The sequence below is a fragment of the Dipodomys ordii genome, unplaced genomic scaffold, assembly GCF_000151885.1.
Source record: "Dipodomys ordii isolate 6190 unplaced genomic scaffold, Dord_2.0 Scaffold84, whole genome shotgun sequence".
NCBI lineage: Eukaryota > Metazoa > Chordata > Mammalia > Rodentia > Heteromyidae > Dipodomys > Dipodomys ordii.
Genome location: NW_012267300.1, coordinates 4,344,562 through 4,369,178, shown reverse-complemented (window position 1 = coordinate 4,369,178; position 24,617 = coordinate 4,344,562). Strand labels below are relative to the sequence as shown.

Below are 24,617 nucleotides of genomic sequence, written 5' to 3'. Positions count from 1 at the left end.
TTGTGTATATATACCACATTTTCTTGATCCATTCATCTACTGAGGGGTATCTGGATTGGTTCCATATCTTAGCTATGGTAAATAATGCTGCAATAAACATAGTCGTGCTGATAGCCTTGGTATATTGTTTAGGTAAATGCCCCAAAGTGGGATTGCTGGGTCATAAGGGAGCTGTATGTGGAGTCTTTTGAGGAACCTCCATACTGCTTTCCAAAGTGGTTGAACAAGTTTACACTCCCATCAATAATGCAGTAAGGTTCCCTCCTGGCTACATTCCCTCCAGCAGCAGCATATTTTCTAATTCCAATGTTATATTGAAAATACAACATCAAACTTCCAAAATAGTGAGAATTGTTGGCTAAAGGAGAATAGAATCTAACTTCGTTAGAGGAATACTTGGAACTTTTAGACAAACACTGCCAGCCACAGGTGGTCTCTAGGGTACAAGTATTTCTGACCAATTTGGATTCAAGGTAATGACATCAAGTTAATGAGAGCTGTTTTGAAAGTCTTTCTCTCTCTCTCTTTTTTAGCTTTTCTGTCTCTCTAATGGGGAAGATGAATATATATATATATATATATATATATATACACACATACATACATATATGGGACAGATTTTTAGCAAGACTTGGATTCAAATCTTGACTGCTATTTTGATCCGCTGACTTTAGGATAGTCAATGAACCTCTCTGAGGCTCAGTTTCTTCATCTGTGAAATGGGAATAAGAGGCAATACTTTTTTGTGTGATGGTCTTGGAACTTGAACTCAGGGCCGGGACACTGTTCCTGAATTTTTTTTTGCTCAAGGCTAACATTCCACTACTTCAGCCACAGCTCTACTTTTAGCTTTTTAGAGGTTAACTAGGGATATGAATCTCATGGGTTTCCCTCCTGGGCTGGCTTCAAACCTGCATTCTCAGATCTCAACCTCCTGAGTTAGTTAGGATTACAAGTATGAGCTATCAGCACATAGTAGTAATACTTTTCAAAGTTAATGTGAGCTAAAAAAAATTGCCTGGTGCATAGTAGGATCTTAACAAGTTATTACCCTAACTCCCTGGCTTTTTTTCCTGAAGAGGAAACATGCAAATGCAATCAATACTCAGGACTTTATTGCTATTACATTTTGGACAAAGGATACTTTCTAGGCTACTGTGTTTGACTCATCATTAGATCCTGTACCAATTTTCTTTAGTGAAAGGAAGTCAGGATGGCAACAAGAAGGCAGAACGAAAACAAAGCATGCATCATAAACAGGTCATTCTGATCCTGGGTATTCTTTAGGTTCTAGGCTCAATGTTTCATACGTGATCTTGCATATTTCTTACTACAAACCGGCAAGGTCAGAATGGTAGTTCCTTTTAAGAAGGGGAAAGTCAAGCATGAAGTAACTTATCCATATACTAGTGACACCAGAAATCCAAGCCAAGATGTGTACTCAAAGCTTTTCATTTTCAACAGTATCATCATATCACACCAGGCCAAGACCACAGAGCTGAAAAGAATCACACATGGCACAGAAGAATATATATCAGTTCTCTGTTCTCAGTTCTTGGCACAGAGTTCCTAAAACCCATAACATTTTCTGAGGAATAGGGAAAAGAGGAGCATCTTTGTTATTTGATTTTTTTTTTTGTTTTTTTTTTGGTCCCATCATGAGGCCTGAATTCTGGACCTGAGTGCTGTTCCTCAGCTCTTCAGCTCAAAGCTAGCACTCTACCACTTGAGCCACAGCGCCACTTCTGGCTTTTTTCTTTTTGCTTATGTGGCGCTGAGGAATCGAACCCAGGGCATCAGGCATGCAAGGCAAGCACTCTACCACTGAGCCACCTTCCCAGCCCACATCTTTATTATTTGTAATAAGCCTTTCCAATCATTCTTGAGTTTATGTTGAAGAAGTATTAGAGAATGGATGCTGTCTGCTAGAGGACAACCAGATGCTTAGAGGGCTGAAACATTTTGCCCTCCACTCTGACCCCTGACTTCTAGGGATGGGAGAGATGGTAGAGAGGAATTAATTATCAGTGGCCAATTGACTTAGTCGTACTTACATAATGAAATCCCAAAGATGGGGTTTGGGGAGCTTCAAGGTTGGCAAACCTAAGGATCCACCTCATCTTTTCTGACTGTTGTACACCTCTTCATCTGATTGTGCATTTAATTCTTTAGTATATACTTTATACTAAACATAGACCTTCCCTATGACCCAGACATACTAACTCCTGGCTATCTACCCCGAGCATCATGAACCAGGCTCATTGCTGCACTATTCACAATAGCCAAGATATGGAAACAGGCCACATGACCCACAATAGATGAGTGGATCCAAAAAACGTGGTACCTATATACAATGGAATTTTACCCAGCCATTAGAAAGAATAACATAATGTCATTTGCAGGGAAATGGATAGAACTAGAACAAATCATGTTAAGTGAGATAAGTCAAGATCTGAGAGACAAATGGCATATGTTCTTCCTGATATGTGGAAGTTAGATCTAAAATGCAATGGGACATGACAAAATACACAAAATTCTATACACTCATATACCGAGAGACCAAAGGAGGGTAGTCTTGGGAGAAAATCACAGAGGTTCAATACCTAAATGCTGCTTCCTATGTATATAAAATAATACACATACTAAAATGAACTCTAAAGATATGGAAGTGGAGGACTTTTTTCTTAAATTGTATTCACCTACATATCTGTGGGAAAGCAGGGGGAAGAGGGCACAAAATCAGAGGAAATAGGGTGAAAAAGTGCAGCAGTGGAGCGCATTGGACATAGATGAAAGTGAACTATGCAGCTTGTGGGTGGAGAGTGGAGGAGGGAATGGGAGAGAATGAGGGAACAAATGACACTGTATGAAAGGAAATGTACTTATTACCTGACATATGTAAAGGTAACCCTGCAGTATACCATCTCTAAAACAAAGTAAATTTGAAAAAATGGGCAAATGATTGAAGAGATTGCCTACAAAAATATAGACAAATGGCTGTTTAACATATGAAAAAATGTTCAATTTCAGTAGTCATGAGAAAAATTCAACCAAAATCTCAGTGAAATATGTACCCTCCCCAAAAGAATATACTCTGTACAAATTGGTAAATATAAGCCAGTTTTGGGAGCAGGTACAGCAAACTTAAGGAAATGATCATGGGGCCCTCCAATTTGTACCTAAGATGGATCAAAATATGGATAACCCAGGGCCCCAGTACCTGTGATTGGCACGAGAAGTGATGGAGGCAGTGTTTTTGGACTGAGTCTTTCATATAGAAGCTTTATATTATCTATGGTTTGCGCCATAATTAAATTGTTGAACACCCAGTTGATTCCAATGGAGAAGTGAAGAACTGCCTGGCACAGAAAACCTATACATATGGTGTCCAGAGTGTTCTGTGATTAAAAACACATCCTGGCAGGAGCAAAACAACACCACAGCAAAGGGATTACAGACCCCAAGCAATAATGGAAATTGGTGAATTAACAGGGTAGATCCATATCACATGCTCATGTGGAATCACTTTTTGGGGGGAGGAGGGAGGGCTGGTCCTGCGCTTGAACTCAATGCCTGGGCACTCTCCCTGAGATTTTGTTTTTCCTCAAGGGTAGCGCTCTGCTACTTGAGCCACAGACCCACTTCTGTTTTTTCGGTGGTTAAATGGAGAGAAAAACCTCACAGACTTTTCCTGCCCAGGCTGGCTTTGAACCATGACCCTTAGATCTCAGCCTCCCAAAGAGCTAGGATTATAGGTGTAAGCTACCAGCACCTGGCTGGAATAACTTTTATATGTGTGCTGAATTAAAGGAATAAATTTATTCAGCTAATGGAAATTTATCTTTAGGTTATGTGTTAAACAAACTTGATCTTGGAAAGGGACTTGTCAATCCTTCAGAAGGATTTATAAGGGAGGCATAATCATTATCTGGGGAGTCAAGGAAGGGACACATTGTGGAAAATGATGACTTCAGTAAAATCAAGTGGCCAATAATACTTTGGTCACCAATAGTTCTAAATATCATAAAACTTTAAAGACACTTACAAAGAACTTATATAATTATGAAGGAAAAAGTAATCTCTTTAGTGAAAAGGCCAATGTACAAATTTACCAACTTGTAAGGTAAGAAAATTCTTGATATTATAAAACCCAACAGCCTCTCAGCCACTTAATATTTCAAGTTTATAAAAATTTTAAGTACTTCTAAATGGAAATGTCTTAAATTATAATACAACACCATACATAATACAGCCTAATATTTAAAACTACATTTCATACTTGTATATGATTTGTAAGTATTTTTTATAAAAGTAAGTTAAACATCATTAATCATAAATATTAAATGCAAGACAATATTACACAACAGTGTGGTAAACACAAAAAATTACAGGAGGTCTTTCACCCCCACCCCCCACTTTTTTTGTCTAAACTCTTGCACTGGGGTCATTCATGCTAACATTTCATACTGCCAAAAAAAACTAAGTTATATGACCTTTTGAGGAATCAAGAGAATGAGAGATAGATTCCCAAACAGGCCAGTTAGCATGATAGTTAAGGTTCTTCTACTTCAATTCTTACAAAATGTAACCAAGAAGTTAACCAATCAGTTAATAGTCTATTTGTCTGTTTCCCTATTCCTAGTTTACAAGGAAACTAAGTTTGAAAAGGTCCAATTTTGGGCCAGGAGCCAGTGGCTTATTCTAGCTACTCAGGAGACTGAGATCTGAGGATTATGGTCCAAAATCAGCCCAGGTAGGAAAAGGAAAGTCTATGAGAATATTTTTTTATTGTTGTTATGTAAAAACCTTCCTTTATACTGAAAATTTTTATAATTGATTTATTGTTATTGTAAAGGTGATACACAGAGGGGTTACATTTGCATAATTCAGATAAAGAGTACATTTCTTTTTGGACAGTTTATTTATTTATTTATTTTGCCAGTTGTGGGGCCTGAACTCTGGGCCTGGGCGCTGTCTCTCAGCTCTTCAGCTCAAGGCTAGTGCTCTATTACTTGAGCCACAGCCCCACTTCCGCCTTTTTTTTTAATGTGGTGCTGAGGAATCGAACCCAGGGCCTCATGCATGTAAGACAAGCACTCTACCACTAAGCCACCTTCTCAGCCCCGTACATTTCTTTTTGAACAATGCTCTCTCCCAGTTTTTCCTCCTGTCCCCACCCACATAATTTTCAATATAGTACCTAATGAGTATCACTGCTACATTTGTTCACCCTTTGACCCACCATTTCTGGTTCCCTCCTTTACTTTCCCAAAGACAGATAAACAAACAAGATGGGTGCTGGTGGCTCACACCTATAATCCTAGCGATTCAGCCTCCTGAGATCTGATGATCCCGTTTCAAAGCCAGCCAGACAGAAAAGTCCCTGTGAGACTCTTAGCTCCCATTTAACCACTCAATAATTGGAAGTGGCACTGTGGCTCAAGTGGTAGAGTACTGAGCACAAAGAGGCTCAGGGATATTACCCAGGCCCAGAGTTCAAGCCCCATGATGGACGAAAAAAAAAAAAAGAGAAATGAATGCAAAAACAGAAACAAAGAGGGAAAAAAAAAACCTTTTTGTTTCCATTTCCTGGCATTCATTTTGACAAATATTATTTTATATGGTCAGATTCACATAGCTATGTGATCCTCTCCATGAGACTCTCTCCAATAACCCACCAAAAAACTGAAAATGGAGTTGTAGAGCATTAATTTTGAGCAAAAAGATCAGGGACAGCACCCATGCTTGAGTTGAAGCCCCAGAACTAGCACACAAGTGGGGAAGGAATTTTCTCTTTGTTCTTTATTTCTATTTTTTTAAGCCTTTCTCTATCTATAAACCAACCTCTTTCACTTAGACTTTTGAAACATGCTATTTTATGGAATGAAATATTGTAGAATTAAAAATAAAATGAATTAAGATCTTTAAAGTGTTACAATTGTATCATTTTATAGTTTACAGCAGGTAGCTTTCAGAATTGTTTAGGAAAATGTTACAACATGTTATGTAGAACAACAGCTTTATCCTAGTCTCTGGAGTTTGTGAATGGTAAAAGAGACTTTATAGATATGGTTATGTTACTGATCTTCAGGTAGAAACATTATACTGCATTATCTGAATGACCCCAATATAAGTCCAAGGGTGCTTTCCAGAGCAAGACAGGAATGGCAGAGCCTGGGAGAGAGATTTGAAGGTGCTACACTGGGGTCCTTGAAAATGTAGGAAGATACATGATTTAAGGAATGCACACAGTTTCCAGAAACAAGAAAGAAACTCATTCTTCCTAGTGGCAGCCAGAAGTAACAGTCTGACTCACTTAATTTAGACTTTTGACTTCCACAAACTGACAAACTCATTGGCTTGAAAATGTGTACTATTTTAATCCACTAAGTTTGTGGTAATTTCTTATAGCCAGAAAATGGAAAGTAAAATAAATCCAATATGGTAACTCTACTATGGCTAGCAAACTTAAAATACACACCAACTCTGAATCATTTGCTTTTAAAGGATGTAAAGCAATATATATTTACATGAAGAAAACACATAATGAATAGTGTACTGATACCACAAAAACATTTCTTACTATTGGAAAGATGTGCTTTTCCCCTTTTATCTGGTCCCACCTGCAAATCTGACATTTCTAGAAGCCAACAGTCTGGACAAATTTGCTTTTATCACAGATGTAATAAGCTTGTGAGAAACACTTTCACTCCCTCACAGGTCTCAACCTCTTATAATGAGAACTGGGAAGAAGATCAATAAAATCAACCAACTGTGAAAATAAAGCCCATACGATATAGTAAAACACCACTAGTGGGAATAACGTATAGTTATATGAGGAATGACCAAATGAGATTAGATCTTTATGCAACATTTTATATGAACCACAGAACATCCCTTTAACCTGCCTCATTATAGGGTTCACAAAGCTAATCTTGGTCAGAATATTCTTAATTAGGTTCAATTATTATCAAGTCCATGTGAAAGTTATTTCCTATTGAGCATATCATTATAGGTAATTACGACACAGTTTTTCAAAAAGTATAGATAACTAGTTTCTGCTTAGAGATTTAAACTCAGAATGACTCCAAATCTTTCTTACTGCTATCTTTTTTTGATGTGCACTATTAATTTAAATAAAAGAAACGCAGCTTATTCCCACTGACAATATCCACTGCATTTCAAGAGTAGGTATTCCCTCTATACATGCAAACATACACATGGATTTGTTACATGACCATTTAATCAATCCAAAATTAGATAAACAGCTGGGTGCCAATGGCTTGCTTGCACCTGTAATCCTAGCTACTCAGGAAGCAGAGACCTGAGGATCATGGTTAGAAGCCAGCCTGGGCAGGAAAGTCTGTTAGACTCTCATCTTCAATTAATCACCAAAGAGCAGAAGGTAGAGCTGTGGCTTATGTGGTAAAGTGTCAGCCTTAAGTGACAAAGTTAATGGAAAGTGCCCTGGCCTTGAATTCAAATCCCAGCATGGGCACAAAATAAAAATTGAAGTTGGATAAACAAACCCTAAGCCAATGAAGATTTCTCCCTTTTGGGGAAAGTAGAATAAGAATTAGATTTGAGGAAATATTCTAGGGTGGAGACATGGTAGTAAACAAAAAATATCCTTGTTTTCTTATGAAGCTAAGATACATACCAAGAGATTTGAATTATGTGCCCTGAATTCAGGCCTGGTGTCACCTGATGTATTTTTAATATCATTGTGTTGACAAGTCAGCAGTAACATATGCACTCTATAAATGTCAACATAAAATATATTCCATAAACCATGGCAAACAGCTGAGCAGCCTGACATCTGAGACATGAACAAGGCAACTGGGCTCACATCCACCTGAAAAAAGGGAATTATCTATTTAACTGTCTGTCTGTCTGTCTGTCTGTCATCTGTCTGTCTTCTACCTATCACTCATCTATCTATAATTGCATATGTACAACTGATATACATCATATATATGTATATTGCAATTTTCTGGTAATCATGGGCTGGGAATATTTTCTTGTTCTTCTCATCAGTAAAGGTTATTTATACATACATAGTAGAAGAATTCATATTATATTTACCAGATTTAAAGAGACCATGTTTTATTTTTTTTTTATCAGAATCAATTAGTTGTACAAAGGGAAGCTGGGTACCTGTGGCTCATACCTATTATTGTAGTTGCTCAGGAAGTTGAGATCTGAGGACTGCAGTTGGAAGACAGCCTGGGTAGAAAACTGTCTGAGACTTTTATCTCATCAAAAAGCTGGAAGTGGAGCGTGGCTCAAGTGGTCATGTGCAAGGCTTGAATAAAACCAAGTGAGAGTACAAGACCCTCAGTTCAGTCCCCAGTACTGTCACACAAACTTAAAAATTTGTACAAGGAGATTTCATTTTGACCTGTCCACATATGCATACAATAGATCTTAATGAGACTCAACCTCTCCACTCCTCTTCCTTTCCCCTCCTTCTAAAACCAATCTAAACTAGCTTTACTGTTCCATTTTTGCACAAACGTATCTCCTCCCTTTCACTAAAACCCCATTTGGGTTTGTATGAGCATGTTTGGTTATACAAAATAATGGGTTTCAAGGTGACCTTTTCATACATGCATATAACATATGGATAGGATATTCTGTAGGAAATGGATACCTTTCGGTTTAAAATATGAAAGTGGTTTGACTTAATATTTTAAAGTTTAATCTTAAATGCCATCCTTACTACTCATACTAGAGCAAAGGACAGAGAGATGGAGAGTAGAGAGATTAGAGTCCACATGTGAGTAAGGCCATGGAGGTAGGGGCTTGTGAGTCCAGTGAGCCCTTTCTTCACTCTATCAAGTCCTCTGGCTGATGCTGAGTAAGGAATGTCTCTCATCCATTGTAGCTTATTCAATCATGGGGGAGACAAAATATATTCAGCCTATAAACAACAGCCACCAAATGTAGCCTCAGTTTGGTTTCAGATTATGATGGCAAGAGCTGCCTCACAGAATTTGACAGTCAGAGTCACTCCTGATGAGTGTGACTGGCTAGACTCCTCCATAGCCTCCAGCTGCTTCACAGCAAGCTCTTCAGTGTAGCTTATAGCCAGTGAAAAAGGAAAAAAAATCCATTGCATCTGTGACCCAATTTTTCCTTAGTTACTAGTCATTTATATCATTCACACAACTGGATACAGCCAAAGGAAGTAGTCTTCAGATACTTTGATTTTCTCACTTGAAATAAAAGCATTTGCCTTTTAGTCAAGGGTGAGTGGCTAAATTAAAAAAAGGGAGGGGGTGCTGGATGAAATGGGTCACATCTGATCTGTAGTCTCAGCTACAGAGGAAATGGAGACTGGGAGGACTGCAATTTGAGGCTAAAAAGTTAGCAAGACCTCACCTCAAACTAAAAGCTCACTGCAGTGGTGTGTATTTGTAATCCCAGCTACATGCAAGGCATAAGAAAGATCATAGTCCAAGGCTGGTTCCAGGAAAACACATAAGACCCTAGCCAAAAAATGAAACAAGAAAAAGCTAGGTATATGTCTCAAGAGGTAGAATGCTTGCTCAGAAAGCAGTGAGGTCTTGAAGTTTAAACTCTAGCATGGAGGAAAAAACAGAACAAAGAAAATCATAACAAAGCACATACATACTAAACATAATGACTTTTAATGTTGTCCTATGTATAGCTAGAATAGCATGGTACTGTGTTCGTGCAGCATCAGGATGATGGACAGGATAACAGTGGGAACACATATTGTTTGACTCAGTGGCTACACTGGAAACATGAGCCCTTGCCCAGGGAGCTTCTCTGACTTTACAATTTAAGTATTACTATTATTTATGTATATACATATTTATTTTAGGAGGTCCTGGGCCTTGAACTCTGGGCCTAGGCACTGTCTGTAAGCTTCTTTTGCTCAAGGCTAGCACTCTACCACTTGAGCTATAGCACCACTTTTGGCTTTTTATGTGATTAATTGGAGATAAGAGTCTCACAGACTGTCATGCCTGGGCTGGCTTTGCACTATGATCCTCAGATCTCAGGTTCCTGAAGGATTATAGACAAGAGCCACTGGCACCTGGCTATTATTTTATTTTTAGTAATATATTTCAATATTTATTCTTATTTTCTTTCTCTCTCTAACAAGTTCTTTATTTTTCTTCCCCAGTACTAACTGTATTAAGGATTGGACCTAGAGCTCTGTACAGTGAACCTACTTTATTCATAGATGAATAAATCTGTGAAACACATGGTTTTAACCAAGTATTATAAAATATATTACATTTTTAAAAGTAAACATCAAAACCCAAATTTTTAAATCCCTGGGTATGTATGTTGCAGCTCAGCTGATGTGGAGATGCTTTCAACTAGTCCCATGTTATCAGCAGTTGTATTTAATCATTGTGTGATCTTCTATTTTATTCCCTGCCCTTCATTTTGTGAAAATCTGCCTCTTTCCCAAAGCAAATAGTGCTCCAAAAGCAAGATAGAAAAAGCTAATCATTTAAGTGATAGAGCAATCTGTTCAAAGGCAGGTTGTCTTTAGCAGAAGTTAGGGCAGTGTTATGGCAAAAATGAACCAATCTCCCACCATACTGTACTGAATTCTGTGCGTCCTAAATAGGTGTGGTTTCCCCTCAATGGTGTTCTCCTTGGAGTTGTGTAGCTGTGGATACCAAGCATCTACTGTAATGTGCTCAGTTCCCTGAGTGGCAGACACTCCAGTTCTTTCTTTTTTTAATATATAATTTTTATTGTAAAGATACTGTACAGAGGGATTACATGAGCAAGGCAATGAGTCTATTTCCTATCGAGCATTGTTACCTGCTCCTTTGTTTTCCCCTACCATCCCTTTCCTTCCTCCACCTCCCCCCCATTCCTCCCTTCCCCCCCTCTGCAAAATTGTAAAGTTTGTTTTCAACATAGTGTCTTGTACATCTTGTTAAAATAGGTCATCCTGTATCCTTATTTCAGCATTTTGTTATTTCCCTTCCCACTACAGTTCTTAGAAGGCAAGATTTGAGTGGAATATTATGTTGTGTAGAAAAAGATGTCTTGGTTACAGTAAGAAAGATAGAATTATGGATAAATGAAATTTTCAAGCATCATCTTTAATTCAGCTCTTACCAAGAACTTTTTTTTTTTTTAAAGACCGGTTGTGGAGCTTGAACTCTGGGCCTGGGCGCTGTCCCTCAGCAATTCAGCTCAAGGCTAGCGCTCTACCACTTGAGCCACAGCACCACTTCTGGCTTTTTTCTTTTTGCTTATGTGGTTCTGAGGAATTGAACCCAGGGCCTCATGCATGCAAGGCAAGCGCTCTACCACTGAGCGGCCTTCCCAGCCCCTCACCAAGAACTTTTAAAATTGGTTTTCCCTCTTCTACTTAGTTGTATCACTATCAACTTGGAAGTCCTGACCTTCATTTAATGGATGGGGAATGGTAGATCTTGACAGAAATATTAACTCTGACCCTTAATAAGTGTGGAATGTATTGCATGTTTGCCCATGATTCATTTTCTTCATCTGTACCAAGGAGGAGAAAACTTGTTTTTTTATTTTCTCAAGGACAACAAAAATAGCCACAGGAGGAACTAGGACATGGATTCCTCTTGATTTAAAGAACTGGTTAACTACTGCATCATAACAATGAGTTAGCTAAGAAGTTTGTCTGTCTCTGTTGCTCTGTGTTTACATTCATATAGATACCAGAATAGCGAGGTGGTTTTGACACAATTTAACTCATTCTGGGGATTAGAATCCCACTGTGGGGATGGTGAAGAGGGCAATATTCTACATGTCTTTCTTCTGAAGAAAGAATCACAGCTGGGAGCTGGTGGCTCATGCCTGAAATCCTAACTACTCACAAGGCTGAGATCTGAGGATTGTGAGTTGAAGCCAGCAGAGGCAGAAAAGTCCATGAGACTCTTATCTGGAACTAGCCATCAAAAAGTTGGACCTGGAACTATGGCTTAATTGATAAGACTGCTATCCTTGCAGCTTTGAGTGAATCAAAAAGCTAAGGGATAGCTCCCAGGTCCTGTATTCACAGTTCAAGCCCCAGGAATGGCATACGCACAAAAGAAATACATTTTTATGTGTCTTGCTGGAACATGCAGAGGAATATGAGGCTCGTTATTCATTATGATTTTATTTGCTGACAAAGAACATCTGTTGTGTGTGCACCAGTCCTGGGGCTTGAACTCAGGGCTGGGTGCAGTCCCTGGATTTTTTTTTTTTTTTTTTTTGCTCAAGCCAGTACTCTGCCACTTAAGCCACAGCTCCATTTCTGATTTTTTGGTACCTAACTGGAGATAAGAGTCCCATGGACTTTATTGCCTAGGCTGACTTTGAACTATAATCCTCAGACCTCAGCCTGCTGTGTATCTAGGATCACAGGCATGAGCCACCAGTGCCTGGCTCCAAGAACATTAAAAAGTATATCATCGCCAACATCATGCATTTCTTTAAAGCATTCTATTAAATGAAGAATGAACATACCAAAGTGAGGGAGGGAGGTGTGTTTGGAAGTGTGGGTGAGAATGTTCAAAGGGCTGACATGGATCAAGATACACCATATTCATAAACTGCTTTGTTGAATGGCAATTCCTTTGTAACTTACTTAAAGATAATATATTATCTTTATATGTAATATATGTCTTTATATATAATATATAATAAAATTTATATAAATAAATATATATATAAAGATTAAAAAATTTGTTACCTTATTTAAGAGTACTCATGCCTGGGGCATTCACAAGGTGACATATTTGCATACCTCCCTGAAGGTGACTTCATATTCTTTGGAAGAAAAGTACAATACAAAGTGACACTGTGATTAAATCTTTAGATCGTGTCCACCACAGGGGATTCTAGAGCAGATGCATGTGGGTTTCCTTTCTAGCATACCAATCAGCGGGGGCAAAAGAGGGCCAGCCTGGGATGAAGGAGACCGCAGAGACTTCTGCATCCCTGGAATTCTAATAGTGCTCAGAAGTCTGGGCTTAGCAGCATCTTCTGAACCACCATGTGGAGCAGGGTTATGCTTCTGAAATACCCTTTGCTGCTTCTGCTGAAAAATATATGGCACTTCAAAATAAGTGGCTTCATGGAAAAACAAAAGGACACTTCCCAAAGTCTGAATATAGCTAACACAGAAATAAAACTATCTGAACCAATTGTTGGAAGAAGAGAGGGTTATTTCATCTTGTCCTTTTCTGTCTGGTGATTGCTAGTCATCTTTTAAAATGCAGCTCAGCCACTGCCTTACTGATATGCAATGGATTGTATCAATGTACACCTGGTATTCACCGGAAAGGTTAATTAAGTCAGTGAAGGAAAACATCTACTCTGTGGTTGTTCTCCATAAATAGCTTGGTTCCTGACATCTGGATATGCTGAGCAAATGCCTGTGGAATAAGAGAAGATGTGCACAACTGGTCTTATACAACAGTAAGGGGGGAGCACTGCAGGATGTTATGTGTAAAAGACTAAGAAGTAGTCGGATAAGCCAGCCAGAGAGTTTGTACTTAGAGAAATGCCATGGTGTGATTCAGTAATGCTTGCCTTGATAAATATATCAATTGAGAAACTATTGTTCAATGGAGTCAGATAGACTTTCTTCTATAGTGTCATGACAGTGTCATTCAAAATCAGTTTTCCCAATGCCCAAGCTGGACCAGTGCAGAGTGACCGAGGGGACTGTAGCATCTTCCCCGTGCTTTCATCCACCTAATATGCTGAAGTTCTGGTGAATGGAAGCAAGTACAAATCCAAAAGGAAGACAGATTTAAAGGTCTTTAGTGACTGGTTCTTTTTTTGGGGGGTAGGGGAGGGTCCAGTCGTGGGTCCTGAACTCTGGGCCTGGGCGCTGTCCCTCAGCTCCCACAGCACCACTTCCGGCTTTTTTTCTTTTTGCTTATGTGGTGCTGAGGAATCGAATCCAGGGCCTCATGCATGCAAGGCAAGTGCTCTACCACTGAGCCACCTTCCCAGCCCCGTGACTGGTTCTTAGGACCAAAAAAGTTTATTATCATAATTATGTACCTATGATGAAATAAGGTGAAAAATTTTAAGCTATCCATAACCCCCAGTTACTCCCTTTTTACCTGCCCCCTTTCTAAAAACAAAGATTATGCTGGCTAAAATATGTTCAACAACTTCTGTGCAAATCCAGGGGGCACCATTCATACTGAAGACAATGTAAGGATGTCTCAAAGTGGGCAATCAGTGCTTCTAAAGGGGATGATTTTTGTTGTTGTTGGTCATGGGGCTTGGACTCTGGGCCTGGGTGCTGTCACTCAGCTCTTCAGCTCAAGGTGAGAACTCTACTACTGGAGCCACAGTGCCACTTCCAGTTTGGTTTTCTGGTGGTTAATTGGAGATAAGAGTGTCATGGCCTTTCCTATCCTGGCTTCGAACCGTGGATCCTAAGATCTCAGCATCCTGAGTAGCTAGGATTACAGGTGTGAACCACCAGCTTCTGGCTTTTTTTTAAAATCTTAAAATTTACTTATTTGTGCTGGGCATTGGTGGCTCATGCCTGTAATCGTAGCTTTGCAGGAGGCTGAGATTTGAGGACTGTGGTTTGAAACCAGCCCTGGCAGGACAGTCTGTGAAACTCTTATCTCCAATTAACTACCAAAAAAGAAAATAGAAATCAAAGAGCCTAAAATGGAGCTGTGGCTCAGGTAGAGTCCTACTTTTGATCAAAAGAAGCTCAAGGATGGTGCCCTGGCCTTGAGTTTAAGCCCTAAGGTTCCCCTCTCCTGCCCACAATTAAAATTATTTATTGCAAGAAATATAAATTTCTAATCATGTTACATGATTTTGCACAACTTTAGGGTAATGTAACAGGGTATTTGTAACACAGAGTGGACTAAGGCTTAATATTTACTAGATTAGATGTATATACATATTCCCTTAGGTTTATATCTTAGTAAGGATTTACTGAAAAAGTTAAGAACACTATTCAATACATTGTAGGAAGAAGTTGAGTTTTTGGATAATAAGTTAGAAAGGCAAAAGCAGGCCCAGAAGACTAGAGCTGGACTCATGCTCACAAAAAGGTCAAATCTCCTGAAAAACAGGTCACTGACATCCAAAAGTCACAATCACAGGAGTGTGCTGAGTTGGGTGTGAGCTGAGTTGGAATGTTATCTTCATTACTGGCGAGTGACATGACTCTTGGCTAACTATTAAATGATCCCTCTGAGCAGTTTCTTTCTCTGTAAGGTGAAGGTGATAAACTGTGTTTACAAAGGCTGCTTTAAAAAACTAAGAAATAGATATCAGAGGGGTAAAGAGTTTTGTGGAAGGCAGCATGCCAACACAAATATTAATTCTCTAAAAATCACAAAATAGTCATATTTTACAGTATAAGAAACAATTGTATCTAGGACTTGTGTCCAGGATCATATTTCATGCACTCAGAATGGGACAGGTATAGAAACATTAAAGGGGCCAGATCATAGTGATCCCAGAAACAAAACTTTTATGTCTTAGAATTGTGATAAGTGGCAGAAAGAAAGACTAATCAAAGCAGTAATTCATCAGGGTGTGTTGGTATAACTGTTATCAAGGAGAAACAACTGTTTAAATAAGATAAATGGAATTCATTAAGGGCATATGTGTTGCCAACAAATTACAACATGCTTCACACAAACTTCATTTTGGGTTCCCCTTAGGAATCCAGGAACAGTTAATATTTATTTCAGTATAAATCTTTTATTTTGTTCCTTCATCAAGAAACAATTAGCCCACACAATAGACCTACAACCAAACAAATACAGATTCCCAAAATGATGAACTGAGACTTTAGATATCTGGTCTACCCTCCATGTTACATATGGGGAAATCAAGTTCTACAGAAGGTGGAAGTGACACCTACAATCACAACAGACAAAACCAAATCTACTACTTAATATCATTTACTTGAGCTCTCGAGAAAAGGAATCTTATTTTTCTCCAGTACATACGCTAAAAGTTTCACCTTAGAAAAAGGGCATGCATCCCAACTCTCCATCTTCTGGGGCTCCGAAGGTAGTGGATCTTCCACTACTTATAGGACTGGGCCAATGATTGTGGGAACACATCAATTACGAACAAAGAATAGGGATTCTAACACAAATTCAGATGAAAGACAGAGTTTAAAGAAAATCTTTAACATATCTGGGGTGTGGAATCTTCAATTATTTGATTAGAGTGAATCTGATGCATTTTCAGGAAAAAAACACCATTTTTTTTCAAAACCAGGAAAATAAGTCAATGAAAAGAATGATGCTATAAAAACTCTTTCCCAATTCACAGAGTGATTGTCAAGATTTGTATGTTTTTTGCAATTTTAATTCCTTGAAAAGTCTTGCCCTCCAAAAGTACCCACTCAATGTTGTCCATATGGTGTCACTAACCCCATAACCTTGTCTTATAGCACTCACCAGAGCTTGGCTCTGGGTTTCACTCAGGAAGAAACCAAAGACAAGCTATTACTTGAAAGAAAAGGACAATATCTTTGGAATTTTTATATTAGTAAGTTTTAAACATTCTGGGGGGGGGGAAGAAAAAAGGACTCCCCTGACTCTCCCCCACCCACAAGAAAGAAAACCTAGTGTTGTGCAATGAAATTATAGAAAAGGCCATAAAGAAACCAGATGGATAGGTTTTTCTAATAAAGGTATAGGATTGTTCTCATAAGACAAATAATCTAGTTCCATGACTTTTTCTTCTAAAAAGATCAGCGTTGGCTTCTGACTGCAAATCAACTAGTGTGTCTAGTTTTAGTATACAATGATGTCCCTAGGATGCTTCCAATGCTGGCTTGTTCTGAGTATTTTGATTCTTTTATTTAGTAGTAATTATGTCACTGAACATCTGTTGATATAAAAGCACAACTAAGAAAACAGCACGAATATAATCATGTAAGTGTTCCCTTACCTCCCATAATTTTGGACTGGCAGTTAATAAACTCTGGCTTCCTGTCAGTGAGGTACCTCTGGCACGTGTGGTGGAGGATCTGGAAGAAGGTGCATTTTTCTGAGGCTGTGCTAGCCACCCACTGGTCAAAAGCATTTTCAAACAACAAATCAAACTCTGCAGAATCCTGGAAAAGACAATGAAACCACTACTGGTCTCATTTCATTAAAACAAAACAAAACAGAAACCCAGTGCTTAGTCTGTCAAAATGCAAAAAGGGGAAAATAAAGTTGTAGAACCAATCATAAGGTTCATCTTAACTAGGACCCAAGTGAAGAGGGAGTCCACATTTCTCTATCAAACAAGATGTAAATCCTGTTTGAACCTAAAAAGCCAATAGTACAGAAGCCAAAACAGCCTAACTATTGAGTTACATCAGAATCTGACTGTGTGTAATTACTCCAATTACTTGAAAGAAGGTATTAATCTTGTCCCTAAAGTTCTGTAGGAAAAGATTTTTGTTTTTTTTAATTTTAGTACATAATAACAATTTACATATTCTTCATTATTGAGGTATTTGCTCATGTATGTGTATGTGTATGTGTGTGTATGTGCATGCGTAAAAGGGATTGGGTACATAAATAGCTATATCATAAAATACCTTATTAAATCCAAAGGAATCTTAACACATATTTTGCTTGATTTCTGGTAATAAGTGTTGGTAGATGATCTTTGTCACTGGTGACATTAGGAGCTAAGTGACACTTTGATGAATGGTGATAATGTTTTGACCATCATCAAGAAATATCTTGCTAAGAATGATTAAAACCACCACTACCACTATCAAGGTTAAAGTGTCATCAGGAGAAGAGAATTCCTCTGCTCAGCCCTGGAAAATCCACTTACCCGGTTAGGATCGATACCATTAACCTGGCGAAGCTGCTCAAGCATCCACTGTGATCTCCGAACGAAGGATGTGGAGCCCTCAAACTGTTTGACCTTCGTGATAGACGCCTGTGTGGGTTTCTTGTTTGTCACTGCCAAGAAAAGACCAATCAGATGAGTAGATGTGCAAGTTGGCTTACTTCCTCATTCTATGTGTTTCTATATAACATCTACTGTGAATATGCAGAGGGAGGGAGAAGGAGGGATGTGAGGGGAAAGGAAAGGAAGGGAGGAAAGGAAAGAAGAGAGAGAGAGAACAGGAGAGGGAAAGAGGGAAGGAGGGAGAAGATGAATGGCTATGTGTTTCCTGAAAGAGGGAGTGCTGAAAAGCTCTTAACAATAGCCCTTATCCAATCAAATTGAGATCGGCTTAAGTGAATACCACCAATCCCTGGTGATAGGCTAGAAGAGGTTAAAAGAGCACAATTACAGATTGTAGGGAAAACTAAGTAGATACAGGGCTGACAGGGATCTGGAAGGTTTCCTAGGAAGGCCACCTGTTCAGGGAAATGAAGATTGTTAGTTTTCTGGGGGACTACAATGTGTATTCCTAATTTTATACTCCAGGGCAAGTATCTGAGATTTCAACTTTAAGAATACTTCAGTCACTATATGTGTATGTGTGTGTGTGTGTGTGTGTGTGTGTGTGTGTGTGTGTGTGTGTTCAAAAAAAAATATATATATATGCTCACAAATACAAGCACATCTTGGCTTTATCATATCATAACGTTTGTGTCTAGCTTGGCATCTGATGATGACTGTATTTGACATTCTGGACACACCCCAATATGAGTTCCTAAGGTCACTACACCTGCAAGACCAGGACAGCCCTTCTTTCTGCCTCAGGCAGATGAACAAGCCTCACCCCTCACCTCAAGTACCCATGGAGAAGCCTCCAATATCTCTCCTACTTGGTGCTTTAAAGACAAGCATGGTGGGGGGCTGGGAAGTTGGCTCAGTGGTAGAGGGCTTGCCTCGCATGCATGAGGCTCTGGGTTCAATTCCTCAGCACCACATAAGCAGAAAAAAGCCGGAAGTGGCACTGTGGCTCAAGTGGTATGAGCGGTAGCCTTGAGCTGAAGAGCTGAGAGACAGCGCCCAGGCCCACAGTTCAGACCCCAGTTCGGACCCGTCCCCCTCCAAAAAAGAAAAGCATGGTGGGAGAGATAATTAAGAGCTGTAAGGGCTTTCTTCAAAGTTCCTCCTGAGCTTTGGACATAAACTGTAGTAAGATTAAATAGAAATGAAGCCTGGGGAGGAGATAGAGAAAGTGACAAGCCCTATTGGTTGGAATGAATTTAACACTAATCACTACCCTGAGGGGAACTGTGGCATATTCTTCCTTTGTTTCCAATTACTATGCAGATGCTTAACAGACAGGAAATCATCATCATCATCATCATTAGTGGTACTAGAGTTTGAACTCAGGGCCTTACCTTTGCTAGACAGGTTCTCTTATTGCTGAATAATGACTCTCACTCTGGCTTGTGATATTTACTTTTGAGATAGGGCCTCACTTTCTGCCTGGATGCACAACAGGATGTGATCTACCTAGTTTATACTTGCCCTTGTAGCTAGAGTAACAGGTATATGCTATCATATCTAGCTCTCAGTTGAGAAGTCTGGAGATAAATTTTCTTCCCTGGCCTGCCTCCTGACAATCTCAGACTTTCCAGTAACTAGGATTACAAGTGTGAACCATTTTTTAGCACTTGGCTTAAAAGAATTCTTGACGGATGAAGGACAGAAAGCAGGTGATAAGCAGGTGGTAACCAACCCCTTAGGTTCCTTAATCCCATGGTCCAAGGCAGTTTTGGCTCCTGAGTCGTGAGAAGAGATATGCTGTAGACATTATGGGAACCTCTGGTCCCAGCACTGACAAGAGTCTTTATGGCCTCAATACAATCTTCTCCTTTTGCTTAAACCAGAATTTAACAATTGAAGAAAAAACGTCAAATAAAGCTTTAGCTGTGACCGATTATATATATTTGGCTAAAACTCTTTGAAATATTCCATACCAATTACATTCACTTTTGTGGTTAAAAAAGTCATTATCCCTTCATTACCCATGATCATAGGAAATTTTATCATCCCATAACACAAATAGTCTCTCCCAACAGGCTCTAGGCCTGTTATGTGCCACTGGAAATAACCGTTCACCTAAATAAATTCAGGCAATTATTACTAGTGTGCCCAGGGTGCTGTCCATCCATTTATTTGATTCTGTGTGTGTGTATGTGTGTGTGTGTGTGTGTGTATGTGTGTGTATCTCCTATGACACAAATGTGATACCTTAGAGGCCTCTCTGAGAGTTGTTGTGTGGTGTTACATTTTAATATTAAAAGAAACAACACACCTGGAATATCTTCAGGGCTAAAATGTGCTTAAAAGATTAAAGAATGCTTTTCAATAACAGGAAAACGTGGGTTCCTGTATTAGATACTTTCCCACCCACCCTCAAGAGGATTTCCTCCCTTGTTTATGTAAATCTCAGGACATTTCAGCATCCTGGGAAACTTGCAGGCTTTCCTTCTAACTCCAGTTAGAATTCTTACAAACTCCTATTTTTACTTCTGGTCTGTTTGTTTCCAAGAAGTTTATTTCATTGTAAATGCTCAAACACAATGTCGGATCGCTGTATAGTCCTGGCATGTTTAACATTTACATTGTAGAAAGGCCAAGTTTCATTGGAAGTTTGTCACTAAAATGAGACGAGCAGGAACCCCACCCACAATGACAAATTTCCCCAGGGAACTCCTCATCGTGGAACATGCTATAAATCCCCTGTTTATACCACAGACAGTGATACCCATCCATTCCTGCCTTTTCCCCCTCTTATTTTACTGCTCACCCAGCTCTTGGTATCTAGCTAGTTTTCCTGGGCATTCAGCCCAGCTTGGTTTAATTTTTGTTTATTGCTATTATCACCAACATCCTAGCTTCTGTTTTGAAGCAGGTGCCTTAGAATTATATTATTATATACACATTATATAGAATTAAATAGAAACTTTCCCTTTCTGAAAGCAAAACACTTACACTAACATACACTGACAAGACATCTTGAATACCATACTTAAAGAAACATGATGGCTCAAGCTTTTCCTTATTTGGTGTTTTAGAGTCTACAGCTGATAAATAATAACAGAGTCACTCAAATTCCAGATGTCTAACGAAAAACAGTAATTTATCTTCTCCTTTCAAAGGGGTGGTAATCGAAGGCACTTCTGGAAAATGCAGCTTGATAAGGGACCTCCAGATTATAGATTCCCAAATTCACTATTTTCAATGACTTTAAGGGCTATTCAATGGGGACATTTGTGTAATACATTTAATAACTGTGAAGGATAGGCAGCTATCAGGCATTTCGAAGGCTGTAGGTAATATTTCAGAGCACCCAGATTCAGGGCATTCCCCGACGCTCACCTCTGACTGCACACCAGAGCCACCTAGGAGTTGCTACAGCACACTCACTGAACATTGAGACTAGGATCCTTCGGGGGTGTACCCCTGACACACACACACACACACACACACACACACACACACACACACACACACACATTTTGTCTTCCCACTTCTTTCTGAGGCATACTGATTGCTGAAAACTGCTGAACATATATATACAGTTACCCATTTAGGAAATATTTACGGAACATCTAGGTTTTGTGTGCAAACTAAGTTATAATTTTAACCAAGAACTTGGGAGCAGAGTAATAATTACACAAAAGATCCTGAAGTATAGCTGAAGGATAAGTGATACATTATTGGTCAGCTGAGAAATATGGGAAGCTGTGGGAGGTAGACATATGGCAGGCAGTGCATCATTCATTCTGTCTAGGAACTTGCACAATCTTCTACAAATGGGACTGGGATCAGCTTGTCCAATTGAACTTAAATACAGGAGGAACTCAGTGCCATTCCAAAGCCTTTAGAATAAAATACAGGTCACTTAACCTGCAAAAGTCTCTCTAAGTTCATTTCATTCCACATTTTTTGTCCACCAAGTTTTAGCTTCTTTTGCTCCTCTGAATAGCAATATCTTCCTACTCAAGTCCCTCTGCACACACAGAGAAATGCCTTCATAGAAATGCCCTCTTCCGGGGCTGGGAAGGTGGCTCAGTGGTAGAGTGCTTGCCTTGCATGCATGAGGCTCTGGGTTCGATTCCTCAGCACCACATAAGCAGAAAAAATTTTTAAAAAAAGCCGGAAGTGGCACTGTGGCTCAAGTGGTAGAGTGCTAGCCTTGAGCTGAAGAGCGCAGGGACAGCGCCTAGGCCCAGAGTTCAGGCCCCAGAACCGGACATAAGAAATGCCCTCTTCCCACCCGACTCCTCCCCCCCCCACCAAGTTGTATACTTTATTTCCAACTTAATGTCTAGTGAGTCTTATTGCTGAATTAGTTTACCCTTTGTCCCACTTCTTCTTCCCTACTTTCTTCTTCCCTGAAAATGAGGGAGGATAACACTGTTCAAAGAGGAATGTATCAATAACAGACTTATGTAACTGCAACCCCTCTGTGTATCACCTTCACAATAAAAATTTAAAAACAACAACAAGAAATGTCCTCTTCCTTGTTTTCCATAGCTGCCTCTTCTTTACTATTTAGATTTCAGCTTGTAGCTGAACTTCACAGAAAGATATTTTCAAAATCACTTTATCCAAGTAGTTCCCAAGTACAATTCTTTCATGGGACAATGTTCATTTCAAAACCAAGTTCATGCCAACATGGTAGTACATGCCTGTAATTCCCCCTACTTGGAAGGCAGAGGTAGGAAGATAATGGTTCAAGGAGAGCTCAGAAAAGCAGTTAGTGAGATCCCTCTCCAAAACAAGAGAAATGTGGTGGTTCATCTTGTCATCTTAGCTACCCAGGAAGAAGAAGAAGGATCATGGTACCAGGCCAACAGTGGCAAAAATATGAGACTATATCTGAAAAACAAATTAAAGGTAAAAGGACTAGAAGTATTGCTCAAATGGCAGAAAACTTGCCTAGCAAACGTGAACATTAGACTTCAGTTCCAGTACCAAAGCCAAACCAAACTCCAACAAACACAATCAAAACAAAACAGGTTCAAGTTTGGATAAAATATTAACGTTTGCTTCCCTGAGAGAGCTATGAATATTTGTGTATAAACTACCACATAAATCTACTACTTCTTATGTTTGTGATATAAAATCTTATACTTAAAAATAGAATGTATTTTAAAATATTTTAACTATGTCTTTGATATAGTTTCAGTTTTTTCTTTTAACATTGACAACCTCTGTGTTATAGAGACAGAATTATTGTTATTATCCTACCACTATTTTGTAGACAAGGAGACTGAGAGAAAGAGCTGATTTGCCTGTCATGCTATAATTGGAAAACTCAAACTTAAATGATGTACTTCAAACCCACTTCTCTTTCATATAAATTTTTGCTACAATGTCAAATGTCACATTTTATATGGCATGCGGGGCTCATTAAGGATTAATTGAATCATTTCTTTTTAATGATACTGCTTGCTGTGATTTTTATAGTTTCCTGAACTGTTATTTCCTTAATATTTCCCTTCAACTACACTTGCGTTTTTTTTTTACTTAAATAAATCCATGAAAGACAAAATAACTTAAAGATATGAGATCCACGATTCACTTTTCTTCAGTAGGAATGTAAAAAGAATCCACAATTAAAATAGAAATAGTATTAATTTCAAACTAAAAAGAACTTGGCATCTGAGATCTATTCTTAGGTAAACCAGGTAACTGGCAAGTAAAGACAGGTGTTATTGACTACTGCCATATGGACAATATTTTAGATCTAATAAATCAACCAGAAGTGGCTACTCCCTGAGTGTAGCATTGTACTGGAACTCAGTAGGTAAGTTCTGGGGTATGTAGCTTAATGCTTTGGGGTCACACACATCTACCAGAAGCCATTGCTTCCTGTTCTGGCATGAGAGGCAGGTGAAAGTATGGAAGTCTACAAATCCAGTTGTTTTGCCATTGTACCTACATACAGAATGGCTTCATGTCTTGTCTTTAACCTTCATGTGGATTTGCTCCTACAGCTTGTATAGTTAAAAGATAGTGATAGAAAGTTTTATGTCCCAAATAATATTTATCAAAATGAACTCCAGGAAATGGAAACAAAGACGTTTTATTCTTTGTTGTTTTGGTTTCCTTTTTGTCTTGTTTATTTGTCTTTGAGAGGGTAAGGGGAGGTCACAAAAATAGTGAGACAAATGGTGAACAAATGCAGTAGTGGTACTCACTAGACACTATGTTGAAAATGAACTATACAACCTGTTGATGGGTACAGGAGAGAAAAACTGGGAGAGAGCAAGGGAAGGGGGTAATATTGTCCAAAAAGAAATGTACTCATTACCTGACTTATGTTTCTGTAACCGCTCTGGACATCATCTTCATAATAACCATAAATTAAAATGAAAAAGGAAGTATTATGTCCAGAGTATCACTGCCATCTTAACACAAGTGGTGTGGTATCTTTACCAACTAATGCTGTAAAGGTATCTTTTTCTGTGTGTACACCAGTCCTGGGGCTTGAACTCACAACTCAGGGATTGGGCATGGTCTCTGAATTTCTTTTTATCCCCCACAAGGCTAGCGCTCTACCACTTCAGCCACGTTTCTACTTAGGGCATTTTTGGTGCTTAAGTGGAGATAAGACTATCTCATGGGGCTGGGAAGGTGGCTCAGTGGTAGAGTGCTTGCCTTGCATACATGAGGCCCTGGGTTCGATTCCTCAGCACCACATAAGCAAAAAGAAAAAA

The 24,617-nt window shown here is 39.0% G+C and overlaps 1 protein-coding gene across 1 annotated transcript in view; it reads right to left on the bottom strand.

The window, feature by feature from the left end:
* Positions 1-24,617, bottom strand: part of Stxbp6 (syntaxin binding protein 6 (amisyn)) — a 261,788-nt gene that overhangs the window by 42,415 nt on the left and 194,756 nt on the right. The window contains exons 3-4 of the mRNA XM_013025356.1: positions 17,806-17,936; positions 16,921-17,086 (exon numbers count right to left, since the gene is read on the bottom strand). Of these exons, the coding sequence (XP_012880810.1) occupies positions 16,921-17,086; positions 17,806-17,936 (297 nt within the window). The remainder of the gene's footprint in view (positions 1-16,920; positions 17,087-17,805; positions 17,937-24,617) is intronic.